The sequence below is a fragment of the Cavia porcellus genome, unplaced genomic scaffold (genome assembly GCF_034190915.1).
Source record: "Cavia porcellus strain 051 isolate PalLab524CR breed Dunkin Hartley unplaced genomic scaffold, mCavPor4.1 scaffold_9, whole genome shotgun sequence".
In the NCBI taxonomy this organism is placed as follows: Eukaryota; Metazoa; Chordata; class Mammalia; order Rodentia; family Caviidae; genus Cavia; species Cavia porcellus.
The window spans coordinates 54,741,738-54,768,621 of NW_026947492.1; the positions used below are offsets into that span (position 1 = coordinate 54,741,738).

The window sequence follows — 26,884 nt, forward strand, 5'->3', positions numbered from 1 at the left end:
CCGTGCACTTTTGGGTCTGACCAAGACCCTTGGGTTGGGGGGAAACCTGCTATTTACCTAAGTGGTTCCGAACCTTCTCTCTCCTGGACTTGATCTCTAATTGTATCCCTTTACGTATTAAAGCCTGTCTTTCCAACCTATCCACAAATACTGGTCTAGTTGCCCCTATTACTCTCTGGTTCTCTGTCACATAGAGCATTGTTTCTCATATTTGATTTTCAGTCCATGTACTCTTTTTCATGTTAATTACATTTCCTATAAATAGCATCTCAGTGGACCCTGCCTCCTGATCTACTCCACGTGTGGTTCTTTTTTTTTAAAATTTAGTGTAACAAGGCTACCTATATTAGAGTTTATAACCAACCTTCTCTGCCTCATTTCTGTTATTTTTTTGCCATTAGTTGTCTGCTTATCTTCTACATCTATTTTCTGCTGCATTCATTGAGGCCTCTCTGCCACTGTTCCTGGAATCCTAGTACTTTTCTCTCTCCTTAGAATGCCCTGCAGTATTCTCTGTAGAGTTGGATTGGTGGTTGCGAATTTCCCAAGTTCCTCTTTGTCTTGGAAGCATCTTGTTTCTCCATTAATTTCTAGAGACAGTTTAGCAGGGTATATCAATCTGGGCTGGAGGTTATTTTCTTTCAGGGCTTGGAATATTTTGCTCCAGGCTCTTCTTGACTTGGTTTGTGTTGAGAAGTCTGCCATCATTCTGATGGACCTTCCTCTATAGGTAATCTGTTTCTTGTCTCTAACAGCTTTTAATATTCTGTTCTTATATTGAATTTCTGGGATCTTGATTATTATATGCCTGGATGTAGCTCTGTTTTGGTTGTAGGTGGCTGTTGTTCTGTATGCCTCATACATCTGAATATCATTTCCTTTTCCTATGTTTGGGAAGTTTTTCTTTTTTTGTCTTTTTCCTTTTTATCAGTACCGGGGATCGAACTCACGACTGCCTGCTTGCAAGGCAGGCGTTTATGCCGCTGAGCTAAATCCCCAGCCCCGGGAAGTTTTTCTTAGTTATTTCTGTGAATAGAAAGTTCCTTTTGTAGTTTGTAGTTTTGTAGTTTGTAGTTCCTTTGTTTGTACCCCTGCTTCTTCATTCACATTCTTTATTCTCAAGTTATAGATCCTCTTGTCATCTTCTAGCCTTCGTATTGTTACTACTTGTTTCCTTGTTATTTTTAAAAAGTTTTTCCTTTCATAATCCCACATTGCAGAACTGTCTTCCAGTTTGGATAATCTATCCTTAGTTTCTTTCAAGCAGATTTGCCATTTTTTCCATAGAGTTTTTAATTTTCTGGTAATCTCTTTGAATCTGCTTCATGTATTCTATAGTTTCTTTATATTCTTCATCAAATGGTCCTCTCCTTTGTTTGAGTTCCTCCCTTCTTCTATCTGTGTCTGCTTGAGGGGTGCTTAGCATCTCATTTATTAATCTTCTTATATCTTGCTTCACTTGGCTTAATATTTCACTTTTGAACTCATCTATGAGGTCCTGAAGGTATCTCTTTATTATGTCCACGGGTGCCATGTCTGATATTGCATGTTTGCTGTTCTCATTCTCCTTTGCATTTATCTGTCCTGGGTCAATGTTCTCAGGGTTGGGACCTGGGGACTTTTTGTTGTTGCTTCCTCTTCCCATCTTTTTTGTTTCTTCCAGGAGGCCTCAGTTTCTTTCTTGGTTGGTTACAATTCTTCTGAAGTACACTGGCTAGGTGATCCTTCCCACTGCAGTGTGCTAGTGAGTTGCAAACAGGGGCTGATCCCCTCCAGATCAGTCAATTTGCTGAGGCCTGCACTGTATTACTGTGCACTGCCTCCCCTCTGGGTCAGTCAAACTTCTGAGGCTTTCCCTACATTACTGTGCGCTGCCAAATAGGGAATTGATTTCGGTTAACCTATTGGGTCTCAGCCAGGTTGCGTGACCCAGGCCTAGCTCACTCCACCAATCCCGTTCAGGAAGGGAACAACTGACTGAAGTCACTGCTGTTCCTTGTACTTGCCAGTCCTGCATGGTCCCAGAATGACGTCCGCCGGAGCCCCCCTTTCTGTGGAATGGCTCCACTCCCATCACTCACCACAGGTCAATGCAGGCTCCCCACCAGCTCAGCTCTTCATTTGGCTGGCCAACCCCCTACCTCAGTGTGACTGCACCTCCAATGAGTTGAAGCAGCAGGACCTCGGACGGTTCGACAAGTCGTCCACTGCAGCAGGAGCGTGGAAGCTTTAGCTGTTCCAATAATAGCACTGGGACTGTATGTTTGATTGGTCCTTCTCACCTTAGTTTCTTCTTGGGATGAGAGAATTCATCTCCCTCTGTTCGGGGCTCCCCACACTGTATTATGTTGAATTCTAAGTTGACTATCTTTGGGAGCCTCTGTAGCCAGCTGGTATTTATCCGCCATCTTTGATCGATTCTAGCAAAGATGATTTATTCATTCAAAATAACTTTGTTGTAATTGTGAATTAATAGTCACTGTTTTAGGATACCTTTGGCACTATGCTGAGTTCCTCCCATTCATTATTCATTTAATTCTCATAGCAACCCTATAAGATAAGCATTAGCTCTTGTTAGTAATTAGAAAACTGTTACTCAAGAGAAGTTAAGTAACTTGATTGAAGTCACAGTCCTATCAGTGGCATAGCCAAAACTAGAACTCAGGGCTTTGGATACCAGATCCCAGTCCTTTTCTATGATCTCACACTCTGCCAAGTGCTCTGAAGGAGCTTCCATATGATTCCAATTCCAGACAGCCTTCAGGTGTCTGTGTTTAGATTTATGCACATATAAAATGAAAATGTCTGAAGTGTTAGAGGGCACCAGCAACAGCAAATACTGTATAGCCAAAAACATATAGGAAGTAAAATTTTTCAAAAAACCAGGCTTGCAAAACTCAGGTAAGCAAGTGGCCTTTACTGACAGTGATGAGGACACCTAATAGTAAAATGACTCACATTTGGGATTGATTTAAGATACCATGGGTAACTATATCCGTGAGAAGGTGTAAATTGGAACTCCAGCAAGCACAGCTTTGCAAACATACCAATATTCACTCCCAGGGAGCAGTAGAGAAGTAGAGGCTTGTGCAGACAAGGACTCCAACTACCTAATTAATTGTCCTTTCCCCAGCGTTTTCCCTGTAATGTTTACTAAGGGTCTGTCTACCACGCACCATGTCTAGATCTGCCACTGAGGATAAGGAGATGAGTGGAGCATGGGCTTTTCACTATGAAAAGAGTGGGCTCAGTTGGATTTCACTGTGTATCTGGCACTTGAGCAAGGGTCGTAGATCCTCCTTCTCCAGAATGGAGTTTGTTATTCAGCTTCTTGTTGCTGTGACAAAATACCTGACATGCACAGATGAAAGAAACAAAGGTTTATTTTGGCTCACAGTTTCAGAGATTTCCATCTGTGGTCATCTGTCTCTAAGTCAGAAACATCGTGGTAGAAGGGCATGGAAGAGGAAAGCTGCTTACCTCTTGGCAGCCAGAAAACAGAGCAGAGAAAGAACTGAAGCAAGAGGCAAGGGCTGAGGGCAAGAATGTACCCTTTCAGATTATGCCTGCAAGGATCCACTTCCTCCAATCAGGGCCCACATCCTAACAACACATTCAGCTAATAACTCACTGTGACCTAATCATCTTCCAGAAGCCATACCTCTGAACAGGTAAATTTCTTGGGGACTTTTTTTATCCAAACCATAACAATGTAGTAGTAGAATGCATATCCTTTACCCTTCACTGATGAACTAAGAACCAACAAGGTAAAGTAAGTTGGTGGTCACCCAGCCAGTAAATAGAGAACAGAGAGAAAGGTCTGTTTTAAGTTACATCTGTTCTGTTCACTATTTCACTTCCAGCACCCAGGTTACACGACCTGGCACAGAATAGGTACTCAGTAAGTGCTGAGTGGACTGAAGTCTGAGATTTCCTCTAGTGAGGGGAGTACATACTGGGGAAGATAAAAGAAGCAGCTTACTGAGTGGACTGTACCTCTCCCCCATCTTCCTTCCTGGTTACAGGATTGGAAAGCAGAGTCCATTTAAACTAGAGGTCACATTTGCTTCTTGGGAAAGTCCTGCTTCCTTCTGGATTTATAAGTGAGGCTTCCATTGCTGAGCTCTCAGATACTGAGCTTTTCCCTTAGAAATCTGGAACCCAGCAAGGTCCCTTTCTTAGGGTTCTCAGGCTGCAAGGCAGAAGGGAAGGAAAGGAAAGGACCCAAGTGGAGCATCTGCAGTTCTATCTCTAGGCAACTGAAGGCTTTCACGTGCCCATGTGCTGGAGGCCCGAGATGGTCTGCTCTTGTTTTTCACATACCCACGGTACACCACACTGGAGCTGTCCCCTCCCAGACAGACTGCTCAGGCCACTCATGTAAGCCATTCACTTGGTGGTGAACATGCTGCATTCTAAGACCTCCACTCATCGAGCACAGTGGTCACAAGGACATTTACCTCACTGGAAGCCAGGGATATAAATATGTATGACATGGTGGGGCACATAGAGGTGAGAGATGTGGTTTGCCTGCTGTTAGCATTTGAGAGAAAGAGAGAAGTTTGAAGTTTGAAGTGGGTACATCAAGGGAGGTTTTCTGGTTAGGGTGACAACTGAGGAAGCCGAACTTCCAAAAAGCAGAGGGTTTGAACCAGAATACTCTTAGTCCCCATAGGAGAATTTCCTTTTAGAAGTTTGTTTTTAGACCTGTGATGAGTGATCTTATACTTGAAATCTCGTATCAGGAGTCTTGACAGGGGCCTCAAAAGTCACCAAGACAGAGTCTTGTGTGACCTTAGTCACAAAGCAGGAGTCTTATAGGCTTGTAGGCCAGCTTGTCCTGGCCTGGACTTCAGACATTCCTTTCTTCCTTGAAGGTATGTTCACTATCTTTGTCCATGGTGTAAGACAGTCTGTGTTTTGTGTGATTTTAGAAAGCAGAATTCAGATTTTGGATTTAAAGAAGCACTTATTAATTCTGTAAGGTCTTGGCTTTCTTATTTGTAGGACAGAAGCAACCCTAATACTATCCTCTAACTATTGTAAGCATCAGGAAAGGTAAGGATTTGACCACACATAGTAAGTGCTCCAATACATGACAGCCACTATTAATGTCAATTAAATGCCATGAGAAGGAGGAATTCTAGGACAGGGAAGGAATCCTAGGTCCCCCTGCTCTGCTGGCATCCTGGTGACAATTGGGCAGCAATGGATCTGTCACTGCTCTGGTGCCCTGGGCTCTGGTCAGTAGCCTGCAATGCCAAGGCTGTGAGGGGAGGGGGATGATACTCAGTCCACTCAGTAAGCCGCTTCTCCTTTTGACTTCTGTCCCAGGGTCTACATGTTTCTATTAAAATGCTGCCTGAGGACAGCTGGACAAGGCAAATGGCCCCGCCCCTTCTCACCTTCTCCCTATCCAATGATGTTTGCTCTCTGGATGGACACTCAGCTGGGATAGGTTGTATGAGCTTCTAGGTTCTCTACCTTCCCATCAAAGGGCTTCCTGCAAAGCTTCCTCCTGGCTCAGGACTGCAATATTGATTATCTTTTGCGATACCGTTCACATTCTGTGGCCTTCCGGGGGACTCTCTTACAAGAGCTGAGGTTTCAGACACTGAACTGCCTTACTGACCTCTAGTCCTCTGAGGGGAACATGTGGCTGGAGGGGAGGGTGCAGGCAAAGAGCTGATGAGAAGTGAGGTTGGAAGACAAATGTGTACCAGATGGGCTAGACTCGGCCCTCCAGAGTGTAGAGCCAGTGTGGGCTTTTGCTGAAGGCAGCCACTTAGGAGAAGGAAGTGACCTATTTGGGTGTTTGTTTCTTTCTCTCTTCCACTCCTAACTCCTCTCCCCCAACATCCCACCAGCTTCACTTTATAACACTTTGACATACAAGACAGGGTCACTTAAGAAGCAGAGAGCGATGCATGTCCCACTGAAAGTACCCATGACACTTGACAGTGCTTCACAGCTGGGTGTGCTTGATGGTGTCCAGAGCCAGGCACTAGCGCCTCCTTTGGAATACTGCAGCAGCTGTGATGTGAATCCTGTTCTTCAGACCCAGAGTCTCCTCTATAAAATACAGGACTCTCGTGAAGAAGAGATGAACAGGATACTTTGTAAACTATGAATTTCATATTTCTTTCCCTTTGAATGCCCTATATGAATTCACTGTAGTTCTGTGACCACTGTAATAAACTTCCATTTTACAGAGGAGAAAAGTTGAGGCTTAAAGAGGTTAAGAGTGGTTATTTGACTAATATGTGGCTAAATCTAGACCAATTTCCTAGCTTCTTCACCCCTATAACATATCTGCTTCAAAAGGACTAGGCTCTTTGTGAGCATGGTTTACCTGGATTGTAGATTTACTGACCTGCAGGAATTGCCATATTTATGGTGCCACCAGAAATTTTATTTGCTTTATTTCACTGTAAATAGTATCCACTTAGCCATAAACCTTAGGGAACTTTACTTACTTGCTCCAAGTCTTAAGTTTTTCATGTATAAACTGATGATGATAATACCTGTTGCTCTGAGTAATCAGAGGAGTAAATAAAATATTTATCTCCATCTCCTCCTCTGTAAAATGTGAAAAGCAGTACCTACTCTGTAGTGAGTTGCTAGGGTTACTTCAATTACTGCATGTCAAGGCTCAGAATAAATACTGTGCTGAATAAATGTTAGCAGTGATTTTTTAACCTTCTAGATGCCAGCGTGGCTCATGTTATTCATGACTTCTCTAAGGTCACTAGGTCCACAATTTCACCACCTTTCTTATGTACACAGGTGACAATCTCCTTCCTGGGTGTTTGGGTTTATCAGCCTCTAATCTAACTGTATATATTTACTTATTTACCTTGTTTGCTTCGTGTACCAGTACTATTGTATAGGATCAGTGGTTCTAGAATTGTAGCTCCTATCCGGAAGGCCTTGTGAAATCGACTTCCTTGGCCTCTCCTCGGCATTCTTCATTTAGGAAATCTAGGACAGAACCCCAGAACTTTCTTCAAAACGCATGCCCAAATGGCACTGAAGCAGAGGCCCGCAGCTATTCTTTAAAAACCAAAGTCTTAAAATTATGATAGAAAGCGATGACATTGATGACAAAGACAACTAGTCTTTTTTTAAAAATCTTGTAAGTTACATCTCCTCTAGAACTCAAGCTCGTTGGGTAGAGATGGGAATTTTCAATTTGTTCACCACCACCACTCCTGTGCACCTACAATGTAGGTGCTCAATAATTATTGGCTATTGACTGAATGCATTGATTTGTATAATTTGCCTCTGTCTGGTGCACATCTCATTCCCTCCCTGGTGGTCTTGCTCAGCCCTCGGGGCCGCCTCTCCGTCCACAGGCTGGCACCCCCCTGACTGTGCGTGTTTGTGCCCTAGATCACCTAGGCGGCCTGCAGAACCACCCCCGCCTCCGGACGCCGCCGCCCCCGCTCTCACACGCCCACACCCCCAACCAGCACCATGCGGCCTCCATCAACTCCCTGAACCGGGGCAACTTCACTCCGCGGAGCAACCCCAGCCCGGCCCCGACTGACCACTCGCTCTCTGGAGAGCCCCCTGCCAGCAGCGCGCAGGAGCCCGCGCACGCCCAGGACAACTGGCTGCTCAACAGTAACATCCCGCTGGAGACCAGGTGCACGCAGAGGGCTGGCTGCTGGGTCTGGGCCGCCAGGGGGCGCTGATCTAGGCTTTAGGGGACCTCTTGAGGTGTCTGTGTCCCTGTCTCCTACCAAGCCAGTGAAGCTGGGGTCCGATACCCAGCCTTCGGATGTGATTCTCTGTGACCACCTGAGAAAAGGATGGTGGGACGGGGGACAAGGAGCGTGGGCTCTGGGATCCACCAGACCCAGATCCAAGGATAACCTGCAGCTTAGTAAAGCTACGACCTCGGTCAAGTTGCTAGACTTCAGTGCTTCACTGCCCTTATCTGCACAGTAGTGATGCAGAGCTCTTGTAAAGGTAGATGAGAGCTGCTGTGTGAGAAGGAAGCAGGCACAGGTGTGTGGCCAAGAAGGCCCTTCCTCCAGGTTTGATTAGGTCCCTTGCCTCTATTGTTCCTCCATGGTCTCCTCCCACTATACCTAACATCGGGCTTACCTGGCCTGGGGTGGGTGCTCAGTAAACGTCACCACAGCCGCTCACCATCCTGCATATAGCCATAGCCCTAGTAACCCCTGCGGTCCATCTGTCAGTGATGGCTGCTAGGGCTGGTGTGTGCATCATAGGATGCGTCCTCACACCTTTGTGAGACGGGTCGTGTTCTGATAATCCTCTTTGGGAGTTTTGGAACCTGAAAGTCAGAGGAGTCCAGCACTAGCTCAGAGTCACATAGGCAGTTACTGCTCAGGTGTGAGCCCAGGTTGCCTGAATCCTGTCCACTGCTGTTTCCTGCTACCACTGACACCTTCTCCGGGCAGCTTTCTAATGCCACACAAGCTGTGCAATGCTACTCTAGCTCAGGGGCTTTAGCCAGTTCCTTCCCTTCTTTAGCCAGTGTTCAGTTTTTCCAAAATAGATTTTTTTGTCATTATAACCATGCAACTCGTTGGAAAAAATACAGAGAGATACAAAGAAGAGGATTAGAATTACCCACAGTCCTTCTGTTCTGGTCTCTCTCTGCTCTTTACACAGAGAGTAAAGCGTCCTAGGCTAACACAGTAAAAACTTTTCACCTTATACCATATTTCTTAAAGTAGTGGCAAGCTTATATTTTATTTTCCTTAACTCCTTGCTCTATCTATCAGAGCATAAAAGTCACACCACACTTGAGGAAGTGAAATAAACATGTTGGACATCGAGCTTGAAGAGTCCAGTGAGAGAAGATTCAATATCATTCTGTACCATTTTTTCCAAAAGTACATTTCTCAGAGATGGGGCTAGCTAATGTCCACCCCAATCCCTTAATTGATAGTAATTTTGTTGACATTTGTTGGTGTACCACTTTTCCTCATGTGCCTCCTTTGCTCTCAGCAGTTACAGAGTGGGATAGGTGGTCTGTCATCTTGCTAATCAGGTCTCCATTATTTCCACTGTGCTTATTGAGTGGCGCACGCCTGGAAGAAGCCAGCAACTAATCGATGATTCTGATTCTCTGTTGAGCCACAGCTGCCCCTCCCTCTGCATAGATGTTCATTTTTCTCACTTAGGAGCAAAGCGGGGCTTCCTACTTTGCGAATCCAGGTTTTTCCAGGGTAAGGGAAATTTTCTTAATAGTTTGTCATGCCTCATGCCTTTGCCACCATGCAGTGGTGGTCATGGCTTATTTCTCCTGCCTCATCAATCTGGTGCATACTTGCCTTACTGATCCTTTACCCTCCTATATCGATTGCTGAAACTTTGTTTAATTTTTCTTTAAATTTTATCATACAAGTAATAAATGTTCATTTGTAGAGCAGTTAGCAAATGAAATACACAAGATGAAAATCTATACCTGCCATCAAAAAGTAAATACTGTTAACATGTAGGTATGTACTCACATACATAATTTTACACAAATATCCATTTGCGTAACAGTTATATGCCTATATATTACTGATATGTAGTTAAATGTTTAATATTCAGTATATGTGTAAAGGCATTTATCAACATTTCCCCAGTCCCCAAAGCCTTTCATGTCCCTGTGTCATTGCACATACCCTTGCACATCTCTGCAAGATTTTCTCACTTCTTGGTCTAGCCAAGCCCTGCTTATTCTTGAAGCCCCCAATAAAATGTATGAGAAAGCCTTATTCTGTAATTCCAAATTTCTATGCATGTAAGGATGGCGTGCAGCTGAGAAAGCATAACAGACTTAGCTAAAATTTAGTGACTTAGCAGACATCCTGCTAAGTAGCCTCACAATGTGACCCAGGAGTTCAGGAAGGGCTCAGCTGGCTCCTCTTCTGCTCCATGTGGTATTGCCAGAGTCAGTCCATGGTCTTTTTTTTTTTTTTTTAGACAGTCTTGCTATGCAGTTTAGACTGGCCTTGAGCTCACTTTGTAGCCCAGGTTGGTCTCAATCTCACAGCAATCGTCCTGTTTAGCTTCCAGAGTACTGGGATTACAAGCATATGCCACCACACTCTGCGCAGTCCAGGGTCTTTTAACTGGCAACTAGAATAGTCTAAAGAATGTCAGATGCTTCATTCAGATGCCTGATCCCTGTAGGTTTAGGGCCTTTCCACAGGATGGTCTTTTTACCTAAGACAGTTGTACTTCATTCTCAGTGACTCAGGGTTACAAGTCACTGAGATAGATACTTTTGATCCACCTAAGGGTTCACCCTGGAACTGCCATAACATCACTTCTACCATATTTCATTGGACAAAGCCAGCATGGGCCAGCCAGCTTCAAGGGGAGAAGCAGCAGACCTTACTTCTCAATGGTAGAAGTGTCGAAGAAAATTTGTAGCAATCTATTTTTTATTATCACACTGTTATAAGGCTGTTGTAGTTATTACATTAAGATAATATCTTAAAATGTATAAATGCTCCACTATCTATCATGTGGTACTTATTATTTAATAAATGTTCACTGAATGCCAACCTAACAGCTAAGACATTTAAGAGAACAGACTCTTACAGCAGAGCAAATGCTATACCAGAGGCAAGAACAGGGAATGTGGTGCCATGTTTTCATTGCTTTGGGACCCCTAGTACACAACAATACCACATGTGGCCAGAACGTGATGAGTACTAATATTAAAATGCAGTTGAAATGAATGAAAAATGGAAAATTGGATGAATAAATATACTTACTGGAGAGCTGAATGGGGGAAATGGGCAGTTTCCCAGTTACCCTAGTATTCTGGGACTTACCTAAAGAAGAATTACAAGTGACTGAGCTACAGAGGAGTCAGGAGTCATCCAGGTGCCAGAGGGGAGGATGAGAGGGCCTGAGACTGTCTGATTAAGGTTTCTGCACAGTCTGAGCAGAGGCCAACAGGGCCAAGAGAACAGGTCCTGCTTGAGATAATTGTTCTTGGAAGCTATGGCCATGCCCATGAGAAGAAGAGCAGACCCTTCTCTAATTATCAATCTGAGTCCAAGTTTAGAGTCTGAAGTAAATAACTAAACAAATACCATAACAGCTGGTAGAATAGCCAGAGGGGATTACATTTCATGCTGGCAGAAAAAGAAAGACTAGCAGAAGGATGAAGGGGGGAGAGGGCATTGGTAGACCTGCTCCATTTTCTGCATCTGTTATCTCTCTGGCAGACTCCAAGGTTAACTGTGTCCTCTAGGGAGGAACCTGGTTCTACTTGAGCTCCCTAGAGCAGGCTAAGATATTGCTTGAAGCCCAGCAGGTGTGTCTGTGATCCATTCTTCTGGGAGCTGTGTGTTCAGGGTCCCCAAACCCTGATCCACTACTTTTCCACTCTGCAGCATCACACACTTAATTGATTTCTTAGGGACTGTCAGATTAAGGCTTCTGTCAAAGGCAGGGAAGCCAGAGCAGAAGGCAGTCAGACCTGTGCTCTAGCTCAGCTGATCTGAGACCTCATTTGGAAGGCCGAGGCCCGTTCTGTGGTCATACTGAATTTGGGCAACAGCATGTCTACAGTCAGAGTTTCAAGCTCCCTAATGTTCTCTAGGAAAGTGCTAGTGCCATCTCAGAATGGCAGAAGTCCCTTCTCGCGGGCCAGAGCAACCCTAAGCATTGCAGAGTTGGGATGACAGTCATCCCAGTCATTTGGTGATTCAGTTCCAGACAAATTTAAGACAGCCTGTTGCCGCATAAGAAACTCATAGTCTGTTGAGGGAGGCAGACTGGGGAAATGGAGGCAGATACTGCAGATGGTGCTCTGATGCAGCCAGCACTCTGAGCAGAGGCCAGTGTGGTCCTCTCTGCTTGGGGGAGGTGGGTAGCAATCAGCAGACACTCAGGCCCTTACTGGGAATAGCCAGATGCTGTTCTAAGTAATTCATGCTTTAATCCTCATAATGCTCCCCAAGACCACCCCCCAGGTTTGATGATTTGCTGATGGGCCTCATGAGATTCTACATACAGTCATGCTAATGACTCTGATGTTTAACAGTGAGAATGAACACAATGCAGGATCAGCAAAGGAAAGGTGTGTGGGGAGAAGTTCAGGATTTTAAACCAGGCCCAAGGTTCCAGCATCCTCACTTAGTGGATTCCCATGGGACAGCCACACTTAACTCTCCAAGCAAATGGTGGTGGTAATCCGTGAAATGCTGCCAATCATAGAAGCTCATTAGAGACTCACTGTCCAGAGTTTTTACTGGGGGATGGTCACATGGGCATTCCCTACCTGGCACATACCCAAATTCCAGACTCCCAGAAGACAAGCAGGTGTTCAGCATAAAGCATACCGCTTCCCCAGTTAATTTAGCACAGTGAGTCAGCCACTGCTGTCAGTCCACGGTGGCTACTTTCTGAAACACAGCTCCACGATGCCAGCCAGTAGCTGGCCTGGTAAGCAGATGCTCATAGCAGTCAGGACTGCATCTTTACTCTGTCCTATGTAAGTGGGTAGTCTTTTTAGCATCCCATTTCAAAGATGAAGGAGCTGAATTACAGAAAAGTTAAGATCCGACAGCTAAGCAGATGGTAGGACTGGGATGCTGAGCTCGGCTGACTCCAGAGCCATTGTACCCAATCATTGTCCAATATCAACTTCCTGGTTATTAAAAGCAGCTTCTCAGGGCATGCTCTGGTAAGAGTTTTCAGGATATAAAGCAGTTGCAAGCTGCAGGACAGTTGGACAAAGGCACAGAGCAAGGAGAGAGAACACAGTGTTTTAGAGAGATGACACACAGTGGGTTGAAGCTAGTACAGATTTGTGAGCAGGAGAGGAAAGGACCTGGGCAATGCAGGGTCTTGAGTCACATGAAAAGATTGCACTTGTCTCTCTGGACACAAGGGCAGAAGTGAGTAGCTGTCTGTAGCTTTTAAACTGGAGAGAGGCATAAAAGAACTGGTCTTTTAGAGGGATCACTGTGACCTGAATGTCTGGATTCATGTGTTTCTTCATTCGTTTCTTCAAATACCAGACCAGCTCTGTAACCGTGTATCCTTGGCAGAATCCCTGATCCCCACACAGTTGGTATCTTAGCTAGCAGATGAAGGGTGTGATCCCTGCCTTCTCCCTAGGTGATTGGGAGAAGCAGACACAGCAGTGGCCGTCCCTGAGCTCTGTGAGCAGAAGCATAGCTCAGTGTAGCAGTCTCATCGTGAAGTGCACTATCGGGTAGGGCAGTCCCAAAGACCCAATGCCCCTTTGCTAGGGTTGCACAGGTGGACCTGGGAGCTCTAGCTTCAAGCAGCTCTGACCTCTCCCCTCTCTGTGAAAATCTCCAAGAACAGCACAGTGCTTGGCTGCAGTCTATCTCTAAAAACTCAGTAACCCCTTTCCTGAGGTACAGCTGGGACTTGGAGGTCAGGGAGATCTAGTTTGAGTCCCCTTCCTGCTTTTTCCTGCCTTATGACCCTGGATCATCATCAGTTTTCTTATCTGTGAGGGTCAAGTCAATCTCATGCATCACTGTAAGGGTCAAATGAATCAGGTGTCCATACTTGAGCTCCCTGCAGTTGTGAGAAGACCATGACCCAAGGTGGCTTTAGCAGCTGAGAGGGTCATGTGGAGAAATCCTTGCGTTAGGAGAACTGAACTCCCAGAATGTAGGAGCTGAGGGGAAGAAATTTAAGTGGAATCTTGAGCTGGGAGTCAGGGTGCCTGGGTTTAGTCTCAGCTCTGCCACCAACTGACTGACTCACTGTGAGTGTGGGAGCAGAGCCAGGCTCTCTGGGCCTCCATTTCTTTGTCAATGAAATGAGGCAAAATAATTTGACCCAGAATTAAACTAAGCTTTAAAAGTACAGAATGAGACCATTTCAAGGCACTCTGATGCACTTCGAATATCCATCATTTTAGCACAAAGGCTCACCTCCCCCAAATTCCCTAGTGAACTGAACAATTAGCATCTGAGTGGGAGCTCTTGAAAGAGCTCTGCCACCCCTCACCCCTCCCTTTGCTTTAGAAATCCTTTATTCTGTAGTGTTACACCTTTCTTTATCCTAGCAAATCTGTACTTTTAGGAGATATTTGTCAGTTCACTTTTTTCCCAGCTGTTTCTTTCCAACTTGTAAAAGTTAAAATAAAATCGCTTAATCCAGCTACTTGAAGATCCCCACTGTTCACATTTTGATCTTTAGCTTTTGTGGGGTTTTTCCTCTGAGTTTTTTATTTATTTACGATTTCATTGTACAGACGTGGCTGTCTGGGAGCAAAGATAGCCTAGGTATGCAAGAGGTCCAAGGAGGGAGCATGAACTCTTTCCTGGACCCTGTAAACAAGGATAGGTGGGGCTGTTCACTGCTGGGCCCTGTGGGCTGTAAAGAGAGTGCAAATCCCTCTTGAAATGCAGGGTAGTGCAGGAAATAATAATGAACACTACCCTCTGTTATCTTCCATTAAGAACTAACCATGCACCTGTTCTGTGCTAGGCAAGGTTCCTGGGCATATCCTGAATCCGGTGATATTCAGTACACATTTAGTTCCCAGTGCCGCATGGCAGGCATCCTGTAAGACTCTCAGCACGTTAGCAGTGAACAAGGCAGATAAGACTCCTGGCTGGTAGAATTTGAATTGCATTAGGAAGAGACACAGTGAGCAGATAAACATGTGTGTTTATTGGTTCCCCATCATCACTTGCTGACCGCTCTCTTGCCTTATTTTTCTTCACAGGACTTGACTGTGTGTGTGTGTGTGTGTGTGTGTGTGTGTGTGTGTGTAAGCTACACCAATGCAAAGGCCTGAAAGTGATGGAAAGAACTGGAGTGACAGCTCCTCTAGTCAGGGTGAGGGTATGATCCATGCAGATGTTTGCAGGACAGTTCAGTCCAATGAAAGCAAAGGTTTAGTTTGTTTGAAAACAAGCAAGGCCAGTGTTATCTGCAGCATGCAAATAAGGTTTGGAAGTGATAGGAAGCCACATCTTACAAGATTTTGTGGGCCTTGTTAAGGATGAAGGAGGGGTGAGGACAGAGAAGTGACCTGATCCATATTATGCTTTAGATTTTTTGGGCCAGGGATATAGCTCAGCAGCCCAGTGCCTGCCTGGCAAGTGCAAGGTTTGATTCCCAGTGCCAAACAAACATATATAATTTAGGTTCTTTAAGGTGCACAGTTAACCCCTTTTTATGAATGCTCGGAGTAATTGATTCACACGCCAAGGGCAGATGAACGATAGATCTGGGACCTGAACCCAGATGTGTCTGGCCCCAGAGCTTGCATGCTTCCCACTAGGCCACCTGACCTCTCATCTACAGGGTCAGCTGCCTGGAGATAGAAAAGAAATCACCCTGATTTTCACACCCCTGCAGCTTCCCCCAGCCACCAGGGGAGGCTCAAGGCCCTGAACGCTACCTGCCACTTTGGCTGTGTTCCAGGACCCACCCAGAGGGAAAGTCCTGCCACTAAGGTAGTGCTCAGTGGCCTCACTAGTAAAAGGAATACCTTTCTACTTCAGCATCCCCAGGGACGTCAATAGGACTTGCAGCCTCCTGCAGCTTGCTTTTGGAGGCTGGCCAGTGGGTGATAATCACAGGCTATACACAGGTTCTAAAGCAGAGAGGGCCTGAGCTCTAGGCTCAGACAAGTCCAGGTTCCTATGCCAGCTCTGTGTCTTTATCATCTGATAAAACCTCAGAAAAGTTATACATCATGATCTTGTCTTGCAAGGTAGAAATGGCAGTGTGACATTATAGGGTGAGTTTAACGAATAAGTTTTAAACTAAACATATGTACAACTCCTAGAATAGTAAATAATACATGGCAAATATGGGGTAGATGGGACCTATCATGTTTCACATTAGCACTTCTGTCTTATTTGTGTAACTCTTAAAAATTCATCCAACATTGTCCTAGTTGATCCCGCACAGTAAACTTGTGAACTTAACTACTGCAACCCCCATTTTCCAGAAGCACATAAGATTAAGTTTTTTACCCAGAATCACATAGTAAGAAGGTGGTGACTTAAAAACCATGAGAGTCTGAGTTAGTATTCTCAAGACCTTTAGAGTCAGAGGAAAAGTCCCTGGCAGGCTGGGAACCAAAGCTGGCTGTAGTCAACATCTCTTGGGTGTGTGCAGCAGGCTGATGCTTACTAGCTTGTTAGAGATTATCCACTATGAGGTCTTACACGGTGGCAGCAGTTTTAGAATAGCAGAAGACAGGAGCCCAGAGTACTCATGGCAGCATTTAGCAGGCATGGGTCAGGACTACAGGGACAAATGTGGCTGTCTTCATTTGGGGTTAGATTTAGTTGAAGTCACATAATGCCATGCTACCCTCGGGGGACAAAGAACACGCATGCCATCTGTCTTCAGTGGGATGCCATCCTTTCTAATCAGTCCTCACCCAGATCCCCAAATAGCTGAAGGCCAAAGAGATTCCAACCATAGTCAGCATTAACCTGGAGGCTGGAGAAAAATGCAGTGAAACCCTTCCACAACCCACTAGTTCTTAATCTCTCCAGACAGTTCTGTTGTTCTCTCAAGTTTATATTTGCTTTAGATGATGCCAAAGAGGCTTTGGGTTTTTTCTTTTGACAAGCCAAATAGCATCTCTGGCTCCATTTAAAGCAGCAAGTAGAGGAGAAAACTCAGGATGTGGATCCAGATAAACCTAAGCCCAAACTCTTGCTTTGAGCCCTGCTCATTGGTGGTCTTGGCAAATTCTGGTACTGCTCTGTACCTCAGTCTTATCATCTGTAAAATGGGATAACACTGCCTTCCTTGTGTAGCCTATTTTGAAGATTTGGGAGAATGGATGTAATATGCCTAACTCAGTGCTGGACACATGTCAGTCCTCAGTGAGAGCTGTGATTTGATACATACATCTGCCAGACATTCGGGTTTGTATAGCGAATGCTCCCTCTGGACGCTGTGTGCCAAGCAGACCCCTTGCACATGTGGCTTGCACACTGATCCATTGCCTAGAGTCTGTGTCCTGCTGGTCTCATGCACAACTGCACCAAGTGGCCACTTTGTTTCTTTATATCCCTCCTTCATCGATGCATGACTCCTTGCTTCATTCATGTCTCCATGTGTGTGTAGAAACCTAAGCAAGCAGCCCTTCCTAGGGACATTGCAGGACAACCTCATTGAGATGGACATTCTCAGCGCCTCTCGCCATGATGGGGCTTACAGTGACGGGTAGGTAACATCCCCATGCTCCTCCTCCGTGTATGTGCTGTCCCTGTGGCTCCTGCACTTGCATGCATACTCTGAGACCTTTTCCTGGGATCCCCTGGTTGAAGCAGTGCCATGTTGCATGCCCATTCCCAAGTCCATGTTCAACTTGCAATAGTTTGTCCTTGAAACACCCCATCCCTGGCATATTAACATCCATCTTGTTAATATGCAGCTCTCAGCATCTCATTGGCTGCCTTCACCATTCTGAAAATCATCTCATGTAGTAGTTTTTATGCAGCACAGTCTCTGCATTGTATGTATTCTGACCCTGAATGTGTATTCTTTGACTTGAATCAACTTGTACCCCAACGGGGTGGGTTTACTCTCAGACTCCAGGGGTATACATTGCAGCCAATACACCCCATTTTCCAGTCTGTATGCAAGTCCTCGCATGACCATGGTTAAAGCCACACTGTGGAGGACTTCCTGACACCTAATTTGTCCACAACTGTGTGCTTTGAGCATCCTTGCTGCCATCAGGTCTAGAGCTAGGCTGCAGGATGCAGCTGCCTGGCCATCCTTCTACACAGCTCTCACCTGGCTCTTGGAAAGCAGCAGCCTGGTTTCCGAGCAGAGTGCTTTGCACAAAAGGACTCTTGGCCATGGGCACAACTTGTAATGGTTTATTGACTTCCACCCCAACCAAATCTCCTTTAAAAAGGATATTCTCCCTGGATATGGTGACATGCTTCTGTAATCCCAGCACTTGACAGGCTAAGGCAGGAGGATTACATGTTCAAGGCTAGCCTGAGATATTTAATGTCTCAAAAAATAAATAATAAAATTGCATAATAAGTATTAATAATAAAATAATCTAACCTTAACTAGGGTACACTGGTAATGCAGATATTAGAGGAAGAAAAATATTAGGTCCCAATTATCTCTTAGAAACACATGGATTTTAGACACTTTCCAAATTGTTGTAATGATTTCAGAAATCAGGTAGTTTATTTCCTAAGACACATCCTCCGGCCCCATCTTTTCCCAGGAAAAGGACCAAGACCAGCCTCTGTCGAGTAGGTGACACCCTTTGCCTTGGCTTGGGTGGGCTGTCCTGTGGGAAGGGCTCTCCTATTTGTGCTCCGTGGAAATATGTCTCCCTGTGCCCCGTTTTGTGGCCTGGTGTGTGACTCTCCTCTAGCTGTCCCTGCCATCTTCTCTGTGGTGATTCTCTCTCTCTCTTCAGGCTCCTCTGCATGCTTCTTCTCCTGCCACCCCGTCCTCAGGTCGATCCTGGTGCCTGGTCAGTCAGCCAGTGCTGACATAGTCTGCCTCTCTCCATCCACAGGCACTTTCTTTTCAAGCCTGGAGGGACCTCTCCGCTCTTCTGCACCACATCCCCAGGATACCCCCTGACATCTAGCACCGTGTATTCGCCTCCACCCCGACCCCTGCCCCGCAGCACATTCGCCCGGCCGACCTTTAACCTCAAGAAGCCCTCCAAGTACTGCAACTGGAAATGTGCAGCCCTGAGCGCCATCGTCATCTCAGCCACGCTTGTCATCCTGCTGGCATACTTCGTGGGTAAGCACACCCTCACCCCAACTCCCCTTGGCTCCCCTGAGGCCCAGAGGGCAGCTACCAAGGCCCTAAAGACTCCTCACCAGCACAGCAGTCATGACATGCTGCGTGAGTTAAGCAGATCTGGGGGACTAGAGGGCTCTGCACCCCACACCATCAGGGCCAGCTCTCTGAATCCTCTCTTCCTCCCTGAACTTAGACAGAGAAGGAAACTCCTATCTGTGGTTGTGCCAGATGCCTGGCAATGGAGTAAGCGTGGAGTAGGACCAGCCTCCTGGTGCTGGTCTGTGGCACGCATGTCACACATGGGCTTAGTACAAAGGAGATGACATGTTGGAGAGCCTAGACAGTGAGCAGACCTCTCCTATTGGCACCATTTGGCTGCAGTGAAGAGCAAGAGGGAGGCAAAGTACCTTGGGATGGAAGGGACACTGCCAGGAAAACATGTCTGCTGCCAAGGCGATCTGCTCTGCAATTGCATCAGGGTCAGGAAATCAGAGAATCCCAACTAGGGAGCAGCAGTTCCCCATGAGCAAATAATGCTGCTGAGAGAAGCCCAGAGACATCTTACCTGACCCCAGGGTACGCGCATGGTGTAAGAAACTCCTCATGGCCTGCTGCCTTGCCCCAACAAATGGCTCCTTCTCTGCACTTTTGATATATTTTTCATATAATCTGGTTTCCTAATTCTGACCTCTGTCTTGGGTCTTCTCCCAAGAAATTGATTAACCTGAAGGTAAATATCTGCATTGTGTAGGGTCTGCAGCCTCTGGGAAATGCAGCCTGCTAAAAAGGTATCCAAAGGGAGCTTGGCTTAGCCATTGGTGTTCTTCCTAACCTTAAGTTTCTATAATTCCACAATTTAAGATAGGTTGGGCTAGCTAAAGAAGGCCTTGAATCCATGCTAAGGAATTCAAAGATAATCTTGTAAACAAATGGGGATTTTTTAAAAGTGTAGCCCAGTGAATAATAGAACTAAGTGGCAGAAGCCAAAGAAAGGCAAAGTACTACCCACTGTGAGAAAGGAAACAACCCCGTGCCAACCAAGCAAAGTCACTGTGGATGAAAGAGGGAGCTATTCTGGATCAGAGTGAGTGCTATCCCTCAGCATATTTAACAGAGCACAGCCCAGCTCTTGTTCAGGATAGCTGAATGCTTTGAATACGGATGGGGATTCGATCACTTTCATGTCAAGATTCTTGAATTTTATCAAAGCAAGTAATCAAGTAGGCAACAGGCCTGCAAATAAGGTCTTAAACCTTATGTCACAAGCTACAAAAAGCCTTGCCTGATAAGTCCAGTTGCATTTCTCCTTGTGAATATAGGCTCAGAGAATTGTATGGCTCCATTCAAGAACACCAGACATGTTTTATCCTTTCCTTCCAATTAATTGATTGTTGTTGTCTAAAAAGTTATGTTGAGAAGGATCGTGAGCTGTAGGCAGACCCAATAAAGAGAATCTCTGTGATTGACTAATGATATCTGTCATGGTCAGAAGAGTGGAAAATGTAGATCACTAACCAGGATTTGCCATCTCTGGATAAGAGAAACAGCCAAACTGGTAGAGCTCAGGCCTACCCAGACCCTGTGTGGGGCACATCATTAATGTAGACTGGGTTCCAGGTAAGAGTTGTGAAACTTATGAGCTATCATCTGGTGAAAATTTTTTCTGTCACTATCAGTGCTATAAACCCACCAACCATTGGCATAGCCATTGATTTTTTCCTGGCATTATAGTATTTCCTAAATGACTGGACCTTTACACAGGAGCTGTCAGGTTTCAAGAGTGAAGATGTTTGCTGAGCATAGATGACAACTCATCTGGCATTGAGGCACTGAGGTGTATACCAAGTAGCCTACTTTAAGGAGGAGGAACAAACCTTCATATGGTTAAATAAACTATTTTCCACCCCCATGGACTTCTTCCTCTCCCATTTATTAAGAATATGTAGTCAATCTTCATCTATCCAAAGACAAGGGAAAGTTGTGAGCTCCCCGTCACAAGAAGAATACAAAAGAGCTCTTTGACAGTTTAGCAGAAATAGGATTCACATACCAAAGGTTTTTTTGAGTGACCTTTAATTGTCCTTTCAACCTTGATAGTTTTTTGTTTTTTTGTTTTTTTTTTTTTTGTCTTTTTCGTTTTTACCGGTACCGGGGATCGAACTCACGACTGCCTGCTTACAAGGCAGGCGCTTATGCCGCTGAGCTAAATCTCCAGCCCCATCAACCTTGATAGTCTTTGAATCTTTAATAATTTTGTAAGTCATATTTTTCGTTCAGCAAGCTGTATAATCCTCTGAGTTGAGGACTTTGCTGAGTGCTGAGGTTAGAGATGTGACCCCTACTCCCAAGGTATTGATAGCTTAGAAAAGAGGTGTCCATGGTAGCAGGTAAATCTAAATCCAAATGAGGGGCTGATTTTGACAGCACCTCAGGGACTGTGGGAATACCCATCCTGAGCCAGGAAGACTGGAGAGGGTTTCTCAGAAAAGGGAGCCTTGCACTGAGTCTGAAAGCAGGAGTGAGCTGGAAGAAAGCAGGCAGAAAGGGTATTTCACATCAAGTGAACTCACAGAGACTTCAAACAGGACCACACGGTGAAGAAATGTTCTGTTTGAAGCATCGGAGGGGCTGAGGTGCGCCGCTGGAGCCAGCACAGAAGTGTTTAGTCCTCCTGTGAAGATCACCTGGTGCCAAGCTGAGCACCATATTGGGCAGGCAACTGGGGAGACTTTGGAAGGGGTAAGCAGGGGCAGGACATAGACTATTTCAGAAAGTTAAGGATAAAAGAAGAGAGGAGCAGAAGGCAGAGCTGTTAGGAAACTTCAGGAAATGAGTCAGAAAAAGCTGATGGCTACAGCGAAAACAGCGATACCACAAAGGTGGAGAGGAGACTGCAGATCGAGGGTCAATCAAGGAGAACTGTAGTCTCAGATTAGGAGGTCAGCTCATTGATGATGCGTCCTTACCACGAATGGGTATATCCTTCCCATTAAGTTCTGTCAGTTTTAAAACCTTAAGTCTGGACTCTAAGGATCACACTCTCTGTCATGCAGCAGGGATTTGGGGCAGAGTGCGGTCTCAGTGTCTAAAAGCTTTGGATCCCCTGCTCAGCTCTGCCATGTGGCAGCTGTTCTTCAAGCAGCTCCCTATTAAGCCTGAGTTTTGAGTTCCTCTTTTAAAAAATAACGCTGACTCACTACTGCAGGAGAATATCTATAAGGCTGCAGTGCAGTAAGCTCGTGCAGGTGAAAGCACTACGGTAGAGTGTGGGAACCATGCATCCTTCCTTGCAGGGCCTGAGGAGGCAGCCGTGGTGCCTGGTCTCTACCCGCTGTTGAGGGCAAGGGCCCAGCTTCTTATTGCTTGGCCATAATTACAGGCTATGATGACTGACTTGTAAGGAACTATCAATTATTAAAAATCAAATTAATTGTCTCAGCCAAGTACAAATATCCTTAACAAAGAGTCTTTTATAGCAACCCAACTGATCTAATCAACAGGCAAAAGCACAGATATTTAATTAGATTTTTGATGAAAAATTGTGTTTAATTTCAAGTATAATCAATTATTAATTACTGTAATGAGTGAGTCTGACTGGGTTTACTAATTAACTCATTTAAAAATTATGAATAACCTTTTCATTTGTAATTATTTTCTACATCCTATCAAGTTCCAGATAAGAATTGCATCACCTCCCCTGCAGAACAGGAGGCAGAAACAGGGTGGAAAAGAATTTTTCTTTCTCTGGTGTCTTCCCAGGGCTGCCATATGTGGATGGTAAACCTAACAGCTCCATTTGACGCTCATTTTCTTAGTTGGGAAGTGTTCTTGAGAAATGAGCAGCCAGTGACCTTTCATTTGCAGAGATGTTTCCTGGTATTTTCATAGGAAAATAGAGAAGCTGGATTCAGAGCTTACCACCCACAAAAGTTGCAGCAACACTTGGGGCCTTGCCTTCTGCTGCTCCTTCTTTCTCAACCCAGGGCACTTGCTGCCTTGATCTGGCTGGGAACCGAGGAAAAAGTCTCTCCTACTTGTGGGATTTCTATAGGAGAGAAGATGAATTTTTGTGTCTAAAGGATGCCCGCCCAATCAGAGAAGTGGCATTAAGGATGACTTTTGTTGCTGCATTCTGATTCTCCCTGTTAAGATTTCAGGTCCTGTTAGTCTTCATTTGGTTACCTTGCCTCTCTTCTTCTGAAGAAATCCATTTGAAGAGTAGCATGAGGGGGAACTGATGAGCAGAGTAGGCTAATTTGAGGCCAAAGCATGAAATGTGTACAACCATGGCAGTCATGCTTGACTTTATAGCATACTCTTATTTCTAAAACATTTTCAGAGGTGAAGAAAAGTGTGTTGCAGAGTGATAAAACTATCATTGATCACTGTTTATCATTTATAAGGTCAGTGGCTTTTATTGTGTGATGACCACATGACTGTTTCTATTCTAAGCACATTGCTTGTGTTTTTTTATTGAAATCTCCTAAAACCCTGATATACTATTAGCTGCAGTTTACAGTTGATAGCATGGAGACCCCATGACCTTACATAACTTGCCCATTGTCACATGGTAAATGTGATAAATGTGACCCACCTACCCCAGGCACTGTGGCTTTTAGACCAATGTTTTTGATGTATGTGTGTGTGTGTGTGTGTGTGTGTGTGTGCTTTTCAGTTCACAATCGTAACTCTTATGCTATAAATTCTCCTTCTTAGTATTTGTTTTTGGTGAGATGTTTTTCGTTTTGTTTTTGTTAGCTAATTAGTTTTTGTTGTTCATTTTTTGTTTCTTTCCATTTTCATTTTCACTTTGGTCATGTGCCTAGCAGTGGGCCAAGTCCATGACATGTATCATTTCTCTGCACCCTCATAGTGATTCTAGGGAATTAGGTCCTGTGCTTCAGCAGATGATAAGGAATCAGAAGCCTCACTTCAAGTTCTGGGTCATCCCTTGCTGACCGTGTCGACTTGCAGTGTTTCTTAGACTCTTTGACCTTCAGTCTCTACTTTTCCTTATGATTCTTATAATGGGTGTGGCTGGATGGTGGCTCCACCCATCACACAGCAGGGGAAACCAGAGTGATATCCTTGGTGAGAGCCTGGGTTCTGAAATTAGCAAGCTGCTTTCAAATCTCAGCTGTGCTGCTTGCAAGCTCTGTGATTATTAGGTAGTTTATAAACCTAACTCAACCTCAGTTTCCCCACATATAATATAAAAATACTAGTGGTTGTTGTAAAATTTCAGTAAGATAATATATAGGAATTGTCTAGACCACTGCCAGGCCCAGAGTTAGTAGCTGATAAAATGCTGTTGTGGCAGCAGCGTTATGAGTGTTACTGTGCCATGTGTTTGTACTTCCTGAGTGAAGACTGGATCAGGCCTGTCTGGCTGGCAACACCAGTGGCTTCCACCTTGTGTTCCCACCTGTGTTAGTCACGAGGCCAGCTGACAGACCAACCAGGGGACTTGTCAGAAACCATTTGTAGGGACATCTAGCAGTTCCAGGGGAGCAACTGCAAGATGAATCATCACCTCAAAAGCACTTCACATGGTTTCTTTTAAGTAGGACAAAAGTTGATTTTGTTTCACTGCCAGTGGCTTCTATACAGATGAAACTGACAGCTTCCTTTGCATATTGAGCCTCTGTAAAAGGCAGGCACTAAGTGCCATGGAAGAGCTGCCAATTTATATCTCAAGGATTCTTCAAGCACCTGTCTGGCCTGATTGGCCTTTGGAATAGGAGCTGGGAAATGCTTGTTATCAACAGGAAACCTGGGAGTGGCTCTGCATTTCAGTGAAAGCCCAGAATGCCCAGGGATGCCAGATTTTCCTTTTCAGTTCTGGGCTCACTATGTAGAGCAAGGCCTTCATTTACAGCAGTTTCTCTGAGGCAGTTCAGGATTCAGAGACTGGCCTACTCCGTAGAAGTCCCATTCTGGCTACTCTCCAGCATGTAACATTTTAATCCTTGATTTCTCCATCTGAAAAGTAAGAATAACTAAATTACTTTCATAAGGTTGTAGCACTAGTGGCCTTGGAGGACTGTCACTGTTACTCCTCTGAGCTCAGTTCTGAGCTCAGAATATGATAGGAGTGGATCTTATACAGTTCTTCCCCATCGGTAGTTAACTGCCTGAAGGCAGTTGCAGCAGGGCGTGGAGTCACAAACATGGAGCAGCAGCCTCTGGGTAACTGCAGTGGAACATTACATCATGCTCAGAAGCAATAAGGGATTTTTTTTTAAATTAGATTGTATTTTTCACCTCTACCAAAAGCTGATTTGGAATTAGATAAAATACAATAGAATACAGTCACAATCCTTGGGTGAAGTGTTGATGGTTTAGTTTATAAGTGAGAATGCTACTAAGCTTAATTACTGTTCTTCAAATGGCAGCTATTAGAGAGCTTTACTTGGTGGCACATTATTACAGTACTTGATCTGGTAAGCACTTGGGTCATCCAATCCTTAAAGCTTTCTGGGAATTATTGGTAGACGTGAATTTGGGCATTCAGTGTGATTTGCAGAGAATCATGCAAGCTTTTCCAAGATCTCTAACATGTCACCTTGCAAACTGGACTTCAGTATGGCACTAATCCCATTTGAAGGGGTATATACTTCCCATCCCCTTAGGGGTACCGTTACTCCCCCATCCTGATGTCTTGCTCTCTGCTGCATACTCAAGCCCTTGCACAAAGCCTGGCACAAGGTAGCTCTATTTACTCAATAAGGCTTGGTTGAATAAATGACCTTACAGGATATTTAAGGCTGTTAAGGGAAGTCTTGGCAGAACAATATGGATAAAAGTATGGTGGCTGAAATGTCCATTTTGTATCCTAGGATTTGGACAGAGGTAAAGTGACATTATATAAGTAAAGGAAGAATTAGAATGAGAAGCCAGAATTAGAACGATAAGCCTCCTTATCCAATCCTATTGTTTAGATCATATAGTGATAGGATCTCGGATGTCATTTTGCTTCATAAGCATAAATGTGTTGCTCTTTGGACTGATAAGTGGACTTATTTGTGAGCAGGATCATTTTCTGTCTTTTTTTTTTTTGGTGCTGGGGATCAAACTCACGACCTCATGTTTGCCAAGCAGGGACTTATGCCACTGAGCTAAACCCCCAGCCCCCATTTTCTGTCTTTTATCTTTGACTTCACATCAAGACTTCACATCAAACCATAGATAGAGCTTTATAACCCAAAAAAATGAGAAATAGAGATGCTTGAACTTTTAGGAGGAGGAAAAAGTGGTAGAGTTAAGGCTCTTGTTAATTAATGCCTTTTACTCCAAGATTGATTCCTTCTTGCTGCTCTGTAGGAATTGCTAATGGCAAGATATATATATATATATATATATATATATATATATATATGCTGTACTTTTATAACAGAATCCAGGCAGATATCTCCCATATCCTCCAAAGGAAAACTTAGAGAGCAAGACGGCTCTCTGAAGCCATCTGAAATGCTGCGTGAAGAAGAGCAAGAAGACTCAATTTGGGTGAGGGTGGGCTTTCAGGGGTCAGAGCTAGGCTTCAGAGATAAAAGAGATGAGAACATGTAAACGGGCTCTTGGGGGAGCAGGCTTTTCTGACCAAAGAGCTGCCTGGGTGGAGTGGGATTTCTTGATGAAGAGGGAAAACCTGTGTCTGGAATGAGAGGAGCGGGTTAAATACTCAGACTCTATGGACCCGTACTGAGTCTATGGCATCCCACCACCAGTCCTACACCTGCCACCTGGGCAATGGCCTATTCTCCTTAAGTTTTATGTTCCACGTCTGTAAGAGAGGAATAAAAATGAACAAACAAAAGACTAGATGAAATTATGAGCCACTCACCATGTTTCAGCCTGGCACAAAAGAAAAATTTCCAGTGTTCAGAGCTGCCCATGATAGAAGAGTTCAATAGCGATTTTCCTAGTGGTGGAATCATTAGGTAGTAGGTTGTTAGATTTTCTTGCTTATTTTTGTTTGATTTTTCCTATTTTTAATTTGAGAAGAGAGCTATAAAGAGGCTGATTACAAAGGTAAAGGCAGATGTCCAGGAGAAGTACTACCCCGGGCTAATGACATGTTACTATGTCTGAGTAAGATGAAAGGGGAGAGAATACTTTCCCTGCTAGAAAGGCAGGGAATCAG

At 44.7% G+C, this 26,884-nt stretch overlaps 1 protein-coding gene across 21 annotated transcripts in view; it reads left to right on the forward strand.

Moving 5' to 3' along the window:
- The window catches only part of Tenm4 (teneurin transmembrane protein 4), a 2,788,855-nt gene that overhangs the window by 2,559,034 nt on the left and 202,937 nt on the right, over positions 1-26,884 (forward strand). For 17 of the 21 annotated variants that reach the window (XM_063256396.1, XM_063256398.1, XM_063256401.1 and 14 more), the window contains 3 exons: positions 7,393-7,648; positions 17,077-17,175; positions 18,503-18,738. In XM_063256396.1, coding sequence (XP_063112466.1) covers positions 7,393-7,648; positions 17,077-17,175; positions 18,503-18,738 — 591 coding nt within the window. The other 4 variants (XM_063256389.1, XM_063256407.1, XM_063256391.1 and 1 more) reach the window with 2 other exon arrangements.